Raw genomic sequence first — 12,196 nt, 5'->3', positions numbered from 1 at the left:
CTTTATTCAATATTTGCAGTGGGTAGAGTAGCCAGAAATTTTACTGAAGTAAAAGCAGCGATAGTTCTTAATACTATAACTCAAGTAAAGAGTAGAGTGAAGTAAAATTACTCCTAAAAGTACATTTTGTTCAAAAATGTACTCAAATAAATGTAATTGAGTAAATGTAACTAGCCACCTCCGTACTTCGTTGAGATGTAATGTGATAGACCGACATAAAGTAGTGCATAATTGTGGAGCAGAAGGAAAAGAACACACTCAATGCCTTGAGATGACATGTTTCATGAAATGACGCTATATAAATAAAATTTAATTGAATTGAATGGTTTTCATGGCATGCATTAACTTTAACGCCCCTTTGGTCCAGATATCCATAAATAAAATCCAGCGCAATCTCTCCCCATTTGCAAAATAGAACAAACTCAGTCAGTTTTCTGTGAAAGTCAGTTTTGGGGTGTTGCCGCAGATCTTCAATTGGGTTTAGTTCTAGACTTTGACTTTGACGAGGCCATATGAATATGCTTTGATCTAAACCATTCCATTGTAGCTCTGGTTCCATGTTTAGGGTAACTGTCCTGGAGAAAAGTGAACCTTCACCTGGTCTCAAGTATTTCACTGCCTCTAAAGGGCTTTATTCTGGGATTCCCATGTGTTTAGGTCCTTCTATCTTCTCATCAGTCAATGACCAGCTTTTCAGACTGAAGAAAAGTGTCCCTATAGAAAGATACTGTCACCACCTTGTTGTTTCTGCCAAGCATAGCATGTTAACCTGGCCTGCAAGCTAAATTCTTGTGGTATTTGTGCGATCACAAACACACAAGATAATGTGTAGAACTAAACCGAGAGTGCTACACATTATCAGTCTAGCTTGCCAGGTTAACAGCGTGTTGCGTGCAGACCATAAGACAAATTTTCTTTCGTATTTGACCAGAACATAAAATAGAACATAAAATAGTTGAATAGCTGAATATCTTTTGGCTCTCAAAGGCCAAAATAGTGCAACATTTGTGAAATTATAACACGTTTAATAGTAGTGCAACAGTAAGACAGTAAAATTACATTAATAATTGAATAATCTCTTTTAAACCCTGAGTTTTGGCTCTCAAATACCAAAATAGTGCAACTTTCATGAACTTATATAACATGTATAATACTAGTCGGGAGAGAGAACGCTGCGTTCAAGTGACATACAAACATCAAAATGGTATCAGTGCCTTATTTGTTGGTACTCGCTATTACCGATACCACCATTTTAGTGCTGGATCGGGGCCCCGTCTGATACTGGTATAGGTATCGGTGCAACACTAATATATATATATATACACACAGTAGCAGCGTGAGTCAGTGCAGGCGCACACGTCATGATTGTAAACATCAGACCACGGTACTGATTTGGATGCTGTTATCCCTGCACTATCTGCTCTGGTCCTTGGTCTTCATGATGCTGTAATGTTCTCTACCAAACCTCTGAGGCCTTCAAATAACTAAATTAATACTGAGATCAAATCAAACACAAGTTGACTGTATTTACAATATATGTGACTTGTGAATGCAATTGGTTAAACTGGATTTTATCACCGGGGGATATAAATGCTCACCAATTTTTACAGGTGTTATTTCTTGCATTTTTTAAAAGCACTACCTGCTCTTCACATTATTTTGTGGGGGTCTATGACATACATTTTTAAAAAATAATTGAAGTTTGGGATTGTAATGTGACATAAATATGAATACTGAATGGACAGAATGTAAACAATACTAAAAACAAGCATAAAAATAAACTAAATAATCCTAAATTGATCAGAATTCACAACAACAACAAAAAAAAAAACAGAACAATTCAAACCAAACTGAAGAAATGAAATGTTAGTTTCTATCCAAAAGGCTCCATGTTTGCAGCTTGTTGCATGTGTCTTCACAGCGTTCTCTAGCAGCTTGGAGCATGGCTGCTGAAAGAAGAAAACTATTTCTGGTTTTGTTTGTGGAGCGACTGACAGAGTGGAACCAGAGGATGTGATGATGTACCCAGGATTCACAAACCGGCAACATTTCTGAGAGCTACTCCAGTGCAAAGCCACTAAATGTCCCATAAACTACCTGGAAATATTATCGTTGATACAAAAAGCAGTGAGGAAACGGGTGCAAGGATGGGACTATTGTGTTCTCTTGGAAGTGAGCTGAAACTCGATGAGCTACTGTAAGTACAGCCATAAAAAAAGCAATAAAATAGTCCAGATGGTTAAATAAGCAATACTTTAGCATATAGACTAAGAGGGGAAACTGCTTCATTTTCAATAGGTTTCTTTATTATTAAAAAACTGTTTTTAATCAGCACTATCTTAAATATACACTTGTTTTAGCAATTAGCTTTTGGTTTCATGTAGAGGACATAAATGTGTCTGAACCAGTTATTATAACCTCTTTTTTTTTTATAAAATGATTATTTACAACATCTAGAACCCTTATGTATCATTAAAATGGGATGCCTAATTGTGAAGTATTACATAAGATCTGATACCAACAATTTACCTCCAAGTAAATACGATGCTGAGTCCTTTAATGATTTTTTTATTACTATCTGTGCTTTACATATATTGCTGATGAATCATTGTTTCTTTCATGAGTGGAGGATTTTCAATGTCATTTGTAGATAATAAGACGGAAGTACAACAGCACATCTAACAGAACCAGTCAATAATGAAGGACATAATCTGAATCTGGTCATTTTCCACGGGCCTTAACATTGCTGATGCGGTTGCGACTGATGTAGCTCCATCTAATCGTTACTGTATTCGGTTTTAGAATGAAACATCCCTTTGGCACAAGCAAATCCAAACAAGGAGTAATCAGAAGACGCTGCGTTAATTAATTATATCACGAAAGCTTTCTCTCCCAGGTTTTTACACCATTGAATAATCTACTTTCAGCCTCTGATGATGACTTTTTTTCCCATACTTTAGCTCCAACCTTTTACTTAAATTAATTTACTTTATCCTTTTTTTCTTTGCATGTGATCATCTCTCATGTTTATGCCTTTACTGTAGGTGACGCTTCATTTGTGTGTCTTGATGCACTGTATCTGTTTTTTTTTTTTTATCTCTGTTAATTTGCTTTTGCTGTAAATACGTTTAAATTAACTTGTTTATGAATGTTGCTTAACAAATAAACTGGCCCTTGCCATTGGAAATCACATAAACAAGAAAGTAGAGGCCAAAGAGTGGCTCATGGTAACTCTGGAGGAGCTGCAGAGGTCCAGTGCTCAGGTGGGAGAATAGGTTGAAAGGGCAACTATTGTGCCCCTTTTCCATTGGTATCAACTCAGAGCATTTTGGTTTGGTACGTGTCCCTTTTTATTCCTTTCCATTGTTTTGTTTTTTTTAGTACCTGCTTTAATGTGGTTCCAAGCAGAGCAAGTCGACACGAAGATGCCACATCAGAAGGCTGTCAGTCTCTGATTGGCTAGAGGGTGGAGTTAGAACTACAATCAAACCTGCCATATTTAAAAAACCTAAATCAGTAACGGGATCCAATGCAGAGGTGCACAAAATTTGATTTGAAACATTTCTGTCTCACCGCGGCCACACGGGTGCCATATTCACTTGTAATGGAAAACCACCCGTTCTGAATCAAATCAAGTGTCTCTATGGAAAAAGGAGACATACACTCCTACAAATCTGTGCCTTGGAAAAATAAATACAAGCACAACTAAAGCCGTAAACAGTTTGGTTTAAAGTTTGCCGCTAGCCGTATAAGGAATACGGCAGACATGTGGAAGAAGGTGCTCTGGTCAGGTTAGAACATAATGTAACTTTTGGCCTGCAGACAATACACTATCTGTGGAGGAAAACAAACAGACAACACTGTCCACAAGGTAAAATATGGTGGGGGCATCATGCTTTACTTCATAGATGATGGGGAAATGAGACTCACCCTTAAAAGACTTGCTTTAGTTGCAGTGAAACAAAGCATTGACTCAAGGTGGCTGAGTGGGGATGCACACCACACATGTAAGATTTTATTTATTGAGGTCTAACAAACATTTTTGCGTATCTTTGTGCAGCTCTATCACAAACGATCCCAGTGAGATGCACTGAAGTTTGTGCCTGACAAAAAAATGGGATGTGAATACCTTTAGCCAGGCGCTTTGCACCTCGGTAAGCGGCGCAACATTAGCCAAACATCTGTTACTGTCAGGAGCTTTTCTGTCTCCACATAGACGCAATCCTGACGGCAACATTCCTGTCGTGGAGTAAAAATTGAGAAGAATGCTCAGTGGATTATAACATTTGCATTAAGGCAGGGAAATCTGGAACCACCAGCTGCTAAACGTTTTGACAGATATCAAGTTGTTGAGAGCTAAATAGAAGAGGCGTGTTAGGATTGATAAATTAATATACTATTAAGGAGGCTGTATTTAGTTTGGGCTGTGAGTGATACCATTTTCCCGTCAGTGAGGCAGAAATGTTGATTATTTGATATCCTGGTCTGTTTAAGGCTCGATCCAGTAACTTTTCCTTGCTGACACTGGGTTTTATAGCGACAAGAGAACCAAAAAAGGTGTATTATATTCACTGGACGTCAAGTTTAACAGATTAAAGTGGAAAATCCACCCTTAAAGCTGCTCCACTTTTAACCTGAGATACTGTTTTGGGGTTCGTGTTGCTCTGAAACGGCTCCAACACTCTCGGTTGTTTTTGCCAAAATTCATCCCATTCCTTGTTGCTTGTGTCAGAGGGTAAACTTTGGACAGCGTGAATTCATTTCCTGCTCAAATACAATTGTTTCAGCTCTTTCTGTGCCACTATAGTTTTAAATCTTTGCCTTTCTTCTTAAACTGTGGATGGAAACAGATTATTCAGCCTTTGAAACTGGGCCAAACAGAAGCCTAGTTGTTCCTGCTCAGGGCGTATATATATATATATAAAAGGGGGACTAATAAATACCAGGAGCATCACTCCCCCCTTTCGTGCCCAGACAAATTTAAACCGTATGAGAGAAAAGAGAAAGACTGGCACTGCAAAGAAGATCAAATGTATGCAGAGAGGAATAAGTCACACAAATTAACAAGGTTAGTATCAGTAGCAGGAAAAGACTTACCACACACATTTCATCCAGCCGGGCTTTTGTAGCTGTAAACAAGAAACCGTTCTGCCTCTAATTTGAGGTGGGTTTCTCATCATTCCCTCCACAGAGTTTGGCTCGGGGCTCTGCTGTAACGGGGCCAGTGGAAAGCCCTTCAGACTGCATGTTAGAGGCTGCAGTCGACTCATTCTTTCCAACAGCTCCGGGCTCCAGAGGAGCGCCGCTGCAAACACACACACACACACAAAAAACACGTCGGCTGTCGTTTCCCTACAAGGTAAGATCTTTTCAGAACAATTCAGAAAGTCAGGCTCCTCTTGGATTTATGTTAATATGTTCGTATTTATCTGAGTTATTGTTAGGAGGAAGTTTTGTCTGTTTTATTTTATCAGTTTCTTTGCAGTTTCTCTGGCTAGACCGCCAAGCTACTGAAGCTAAAACAACCAGATAGAAGCAAAACATGAAAACAATTGCTGGATAATTTTTTGTATGTTTACTACAGTTGAGTCCTAGTAAATATGAATATTATAAAAATGTTTTGTGATGCTAGTAAATCAATCAAATAAAAGGATATTATATAGACACATAACACACAGAGGGCTGGATTTCAAGTGACTTTCCTAAGTATTTTACAGTTTAAGGCTCACAGTAAATGAAAACCTTAAAATGTAGTTTCTCTACGTTGCAAATTTTGTGGTTCTTACCAAGATTTAAAAAAAAATAACTTTGCTTTGGAAGTGTTAGATAAGGGTTAACCTTTTAAATGTTCAACTTTACACTATAATGTTAAATCAAGAAATCTTGTCAAGTGAGATTATCTTGCTGTGTGATCAGATGATTTCACTTGTTTTGAATACCTTTTCCCTCAGATTTAGTATTTTTATCTTGATTTGCAACACCCCTTTTTTGCGGCGTAAACGATTTTCAACACATAAGATGAATTAGAAATGGATTTTATAAGTATGTGCAGTAATCTAAATATATTTTCTGTCACATCTAAGCATTTCAGATTATTAGCCAAACACTCATTTCAAAGATAACCTGGGGGGAAAAAATCCAAAAACTGGCTTTCAGATGCTGAGTTTGTTCATTTCTGTTACAAATCACCGTAACAGGTACCAATACAAATCAATAATTGACTATGATTAACCCCATTTTAAGAGAGCTAAATTAAATCTCTCTAGCCAGAACCAGGCCTCATTATCAAACCTGTAGAAGCCAGAAATCATTTTAACAGAACTTCTTTGATAGGATGAAGTAGGCTAAAATACAGAAAAAAAAAAAAGCAAGAGGGTTATAAACATATTTTAAACTTTTTTGGACCATACTGAGTCAAACAAAGTGGACCGATAACAGCAAAGGACACGGTTCTCCATATCATCACTGACTGTATTCGTGTCTCTGTTGCAAACATGACTTTCATTGTGACATTAACGTGTCCTCACTAACCTTCCTGTTAACCAGAGGAAAGAAACTTGTGAAGTTCTTCAAAGTCTTTGTTGAAATTATTGGATGATGTTGTAAATATTGAAAGATCACACTGATTAAGCACAGTTTGATTTGCTGATTTCAGCTAATTTGGAGATGCTCCGGTGGACGGTAAGCAGGGCCTGGCTCTGCTTCTCCTGCTGCCTCCTGCTGGCTCTCGGCTCCCAAGCCAAGAATGCAAGATCTGATTTCCCATTTGAACAAGAATCAGGGGAACCTGACTTCGAGGACTTGGAAATGGGTTCTGGATCATCTCTGCTGCATCTCCTCCACAACTTCCCTGCTGACAGTCCCTTCATTAAGGAGTCCCCAGAAATACCGGTCAATTGCACCCAGCGCTTCCGGTTACCACCGTCCTCTCCAGTCTGCTGGGAAAATGTAGCCGAGCCCGAGGAGTTTGCAAAGTCCCGTCTGCTTGTCCTCCAGAACAGAGCCGCGCTGCAGGCTGTGTCCGACCTCAGCGGTGTGGAGGACACGGGGATTTCCTACAACCACCAAGCCACCGAGGAGGTCCAGGGCATCCAGTCAGACCACCAGAAAGTGATGGAGACGATGCACACCATGGAGACCGTATTTGTCTCACTGCAGGAGAAAAGAAAAGAGGGGAAGGAGCAAGGCATTCTTACCAGGTGAGAACCACAAAAGTCTTCTATCTTTTTTTTTAGTCTCATCAGGCCCATCTCAGGAACATTTAAGGAGATGATAGATATAAGTTAAAAATCGAGGACCCATAGTGTTAAAAAATATATAGATCTTGAGATGAAAAATATCCGGTTTTAGTGATATACAGCTCAGGTCAGAAGTTTACATCCACACCTCATTATAAACATTATCTTTCATGGGGAGTTTTTTTGTCGGCAGAATCAGCAGAGTTCCTTTGCTTTGGTTGGTTTTCTGTCCCAAACCCAGCTTTTACGCACACTCCCCAAAATGTGATCTGTGTTCGACTATTATTCTCCTGTGTCACCCATTTGTGTCAGACTTTAAACATCATACGTCTCTGGAAATTGGTTAAGATGTTCGGGCCCTGTCCAAAGACCACCAAAGCTTAAAGGTTGCCACAAACTGGAAGATGTAAAAACACCAGGATCACTGTTCACATTAAAGCCACCTTCAAATCAATCCAGACTGAAAGGTCTTCAGGCTCAGACAGGATCTCTTAGCTTGGATCCTGAAGCTAAGCTCCCTCAGCTTCAGGATAGCTTGACACAGTCAGCTGCTCACACAGTCGATCCAAATGTCTTCTAGAGAAAGGTTTTATGGTCAGAGGTAGGGCTGGACGATTTTGGAAAAGGATCTAATTGCGATTTTTTTATCTTAATATTGCGATTGTGATTTAATGCGATAATTTTTTTCCAGTTTAATTTATCATGTCTTTTTAAACGTATACAAACAACAAATCAATCTGTTTCATCGCTGTGCAGATCAGGTGCTAAAAGAGCCGCTACGTCTCAACCCGGAGCAGAAATTATTGCGTTCTGCCTACGATATATTTTTCAACCAAAATTGCGATTTGATTTTGACTTTTCTCTGCATTAACCACAAGGAACAAAAAGGGCGTCTAAATAAAGACATTTGTAAACAAGGACTATTCAAAACAAGAACTTTTAATGTTTGTATTAATCAGAATATTATTCAAGAGAACAGCTTTAATTGATTTGGACATCAATCCTTGTTGAACATAAAGTGCAACCAACAAGCAACTCAATGTATTAAACTAATTGACCAGAACTTCATGCTATGGTGAGATTCCTGAGTTTCTGGTAAAACAGTGTGATTATATAATCGCTGAAAACAAGTAATAAAATTAGATTATCTCACTGCTGCAACGGTCTTCCCTTCCATGTGGAGGCAAACCCACTTTAAACATATTACCGACACCTAAAGGACGCGTCTGATCCATTAATTGTTACACAGCAAAAAATTGCAAACCTTTGCAATTTGGAAATTCCGTTTTTTTAAATTGCGACTATATTGCAAATGCGATAAATTGTGTAGCCCTAGTCAGAGGGATCAGAGATTGGAGTAATCGGCCACAAATGACAAGAAGCATGATTGAAAAGGGACACGGAGAGGTCTTTGAACCCGGTTAATGCTGCACAAGCTGTCAGGCACGGTAGTGTTGGCATCATGCTGTGGGACCATCTTGCATCTTCGGCGATAGGCGAGGCACACGCTGGATAGGCTGCCAGTCCATCACAGGGCAAAATGGAAAAAGACAGCACAAGGAGCCACGTAACACAAAAGCAACTGATTTAATGAACTCTCCACACATTGTGCCAGCGTGATCAAATATCCAGTAAGAGTTATGTCAGGAGCTCGTTAACAGCCAGAAGTTGCAGTTTTGTAAAGTATGTCTAAGCATTAGTGGGGGTTGTATATCATTTCCTTTGTGGATTCAGAAAGCTGCAATAAATTCAAACGTGTGTACCGAATTATTATTCTTAAAACTCTTTGAAGTCGTGCATCGTTCGACCTGAAAAAAAGAACAGTTCAAATGATGAAAACCCCAAAACATGGGAGTGTGCTCCAGTGGCAGCGGGGGAAGTGAGCATGACCCGAACATGGAGACCCTATTCCTCGACGTGGCTGACCCGGGTTTGATTCCGGCCTGAGCGCCTTTACTGCATGTCTTCCCCCTCTCTCAACCCCCCTTTGACAAAAAAATTTGCCATTAGTGCCAGAACAACCTAGAAACAGAATAATAATTTAAAAAAAACACGTGAAATCCATGTCCTTTATGAACGTATCCAAACCTCTCTCGCTGCACCTTAACATTTTTGATACTACTGTACATTTGTGCACCTTTTAATGTTTCAAACAAAGCCGCTCCAGAACATCAGCAGCACTAGGGTGCATGAGCGCCTCGTGCAAAGACACAAATGTGCATATTTTTTGCAGACACATCCTTATAAAGGCTTCTTTTTTTTAAGGATTACCTTTTCAACCAATCAGGATAATAAAGAACAAAGTAAATCAAAGATGAGCGTCCATATGCTGCACACATAGTATTTGGACTATTCTTCTTTACAGCACTGCTTTCGTCTACTCATGTTTGCTTAAGTTGGCTTATACTTTGTAGCTTTATAGCTTTGTGAAGTTTCAACTGAAGCCCTTTATTTAGGCAGAGGTATGACATTTGTACTACCCAAACATTCTTCACAATCACCGTCATGCAAACTGATCCCACTTTAGCAAAAACTGGCTTTTCATTAGTGGCACATGTCTGTTGGTTACCTCTTCAATTCAAAGCAGTACACCCCCCCCCCCCAATACACACAAACTACGTTTCCCTGCCAGGTTTTTGCTAAATGATCAGCACTGGGTGATATGTGATGACTTTTTATGCATCTGTTGGAAGTCTTTGCATCTTGCTACCAGAAATCGTACTATCGAAACAGGATTACCGTTTGTATAACAATGACTGAGACTGCAGAATTAAAGGCATGACATTCCAGCTGGCCACGGACCCAAAAAGCAGATGCAAACCCAGATGTTGAGGTTAGTCCCTAATTAGCGAGGTTCTCATGAAGTCTGGATCAGCTGGCTCACAGCGCTTTACCAGGAAACTCTGAGTCATTTCGCAGCATTTTCCAAAAGACAAAACGAGTTCAAATCGAGCTCTGGCTCAAAAAAAAAAAAAAAAAATTGTTCTCAAGCCACAGATTTTAAAACTTTCTGGAATTAGTTTGAACTTGTGATTATAAAAAGTGTAACATTTTGGTCTCATTTTTCTTCCTGGCAGCATGAAGGAGCACCTTGCCAGCACGAGGGAGGCTATACATGGAAAAGAGCTCATGGCAAACAACCTGGAGAGTCGGTTTTCCACTTTGGAGAAGACGCTGGTCAATATACACCTCCGACTCAGCAAACTCATCCGACAATGACGGCAATAGAAAACCTCGGGTGTAAGAACTTAGCCCGTGCATGCACAGTTAGTTTTTATGTCCGCTAATTGTTAGCAGAAGAGCAGAAAATAGCGGGATCTATAACCTGGACACATGCGGCGGTTCAAGTTTATGATTCCAAATGATCCATACGGACATTTTACCATCATATAAAACACTTTGTAAAACTCTAATACACTTGTGAAGTTTGAAGCAGACTGCAAAAAGGGAACTAAAAGTAAGTAAAGCTTTCTTAAAATGTGTATATTTTTTCCTTGATTTGAACAGCTAAATAAGACTATTTGCCAATGAAATGAGAATTTCTATCCCCAATAATAAGATAATTAGACATCCTGCACTTGAAATAAGATGGAGATAGATTGTTTTTATTTTAAGTGCAAAAATCTAATTCCATTGTCAAATAGTCTGATTTACATGCTCGAATCAAAGAAAAATACACAAATTTCAAGAGGATTTTACCTACTTTTGCATCCCTTTTTGCAGTGATAGACTTGTCCAAATTGAGAGATTATGGATTGTGTCTGTCTATAGACATATAGGTTTATCCAGTACAGCATTAACACGGACCGTAATCTAAACAACAAAACCCTGATTAAATGAGAAGGCCTTCTGATCTGTAAACATTTGAACAAATGTTGAATTAATTGGACTACGGATTGCTTTGGCTTGGACGTCCCGTCTGGCTGGGAAGCTGAGGTAATGTTGATGCCTTTCAAAGATATTATAATCAGTCAGCATCAGTAATTAGATGTCTGACGCCTTCTGAAACCGACTGTTACGTGCCGGTCCTTCGCATGCGGGGAATCTGTGCACAGCTGCAGGCGGCTGGAGGGAGGCTGTGGACCTCCGGTACGTCCAAAACAAGCACCATATCTCCAAACCTGCACAACGTTTTAATAGCACACAGTGCCTTGCAAAAGTATTCATACCCCCCTTGAACCCTTTCAGCTTCTCAGATTGCAAAACTAAAGCGACAACGTCTTTTTGTTTGGGTTTTATGAGGCAGAACAACATGGACTGGTGTATACATTTTTGATCTGCAGGTTTATTTTTTTTTCTTAAAGATGCAAGTCTGAAAAGTGTGGCGTGCATTCGTATAGAGCCCTCTTTACTGATCGCGACCAATGCAGCGGCAATCAGAAGTCTCATACTTAATGAAGAGTGTGTGCCCGTGTGCATTTTAATTTCCAGATAGCAGCAGCTGTGCTGAAGGAGAACCGTAGGGAACAAACCGCTTAATTTATCTGAGCCGGAATAGGCGAGAGGGTGTACTTGCGTTATTATGCCATTATCATATTGGTTGAAAATATCTCCAAATGACAATGATTTGTCGCGATAACTTTTAGGAACATTTCTCGTCCAGCAAAATTTGTTATCGTGACAGGCCTAGCCAACGCCGTACTGAGGGGTCTGCTCAGAGAAGCTCGTCAGAGATGATGGGGAGATGGACGGAGCTAAATACAGGCCAATCCAAGGAAGGAAGCATGTTAGAGCTCGCTACAGACTTTATGAAAAGCACCCTGAATATTCAGTCAGAGCTACACTTGAATTGTTAAGATCAAAGCAAGGTTTCGTGTTAGAATGGCCCAGTCAAAGTCCAGACAGAACTGAGAATTGATGCTCTCCATCCGATCTGACAGAGCCTGAGTCAAAGCTGGCAGAGGGATAAAGACTTGCAGCTTCAGGAGCAGTTAAATATTTACACGAGGGGGGAATAA

General features: G+C 39.6%; 1 protein-coding gene across 1 annotated transcript; it reads left to right on the top strand.

Moving 5' to 3' along the window:
- Positions 1 to 4,978: 4,978 nt before the first annotated feature.
- On the top strand, positions 4,979 to 10,457 carry si:ch211-57n23.1. The gene is made up of 4 exons (XM_021319515.2): positions 4,979 to 5,068; positions 5,192 to 5,359; positions 6,656 to 7,199; positions 10,316 to 10,457. The coding sequence occupies exons 3-4, from the start codon at positions 6,667 to 6,669 to the stop codon at positions 10,455 to 10,457; spliced, it is 675 nt and encodes a 224-aa protein (XP_021175190.2). The 5' UTR covers positions 4,979 to 5,068; positions 5,192 to 5,359; positions 6,656 to 6,666.
- Positions 10,458 to 12,196: the final 1,739 nt, after the last annotated feature.

The sequence above is a fragment of the Fundulus heteroclitus genome, chromosome 13 (assembly GCF_011125445.2).
Source record: "Fundulus heteroclitus isolate FHET01 chromosome 13, MU-UCD_Fhet_4.1, whole genome shotgun sequence".
Lineage (NCBI taxonomy): Eukaryota > Metazoa > Chordata > Actinopteri > Cyprinodontiformes > Fundulidae > Fundulus > Fundulus heteroclitus.
Note: the sequence above shows the minus strand (reverse complement) of the source record. Positions and strands in the feature narration are given on the sequence as shown.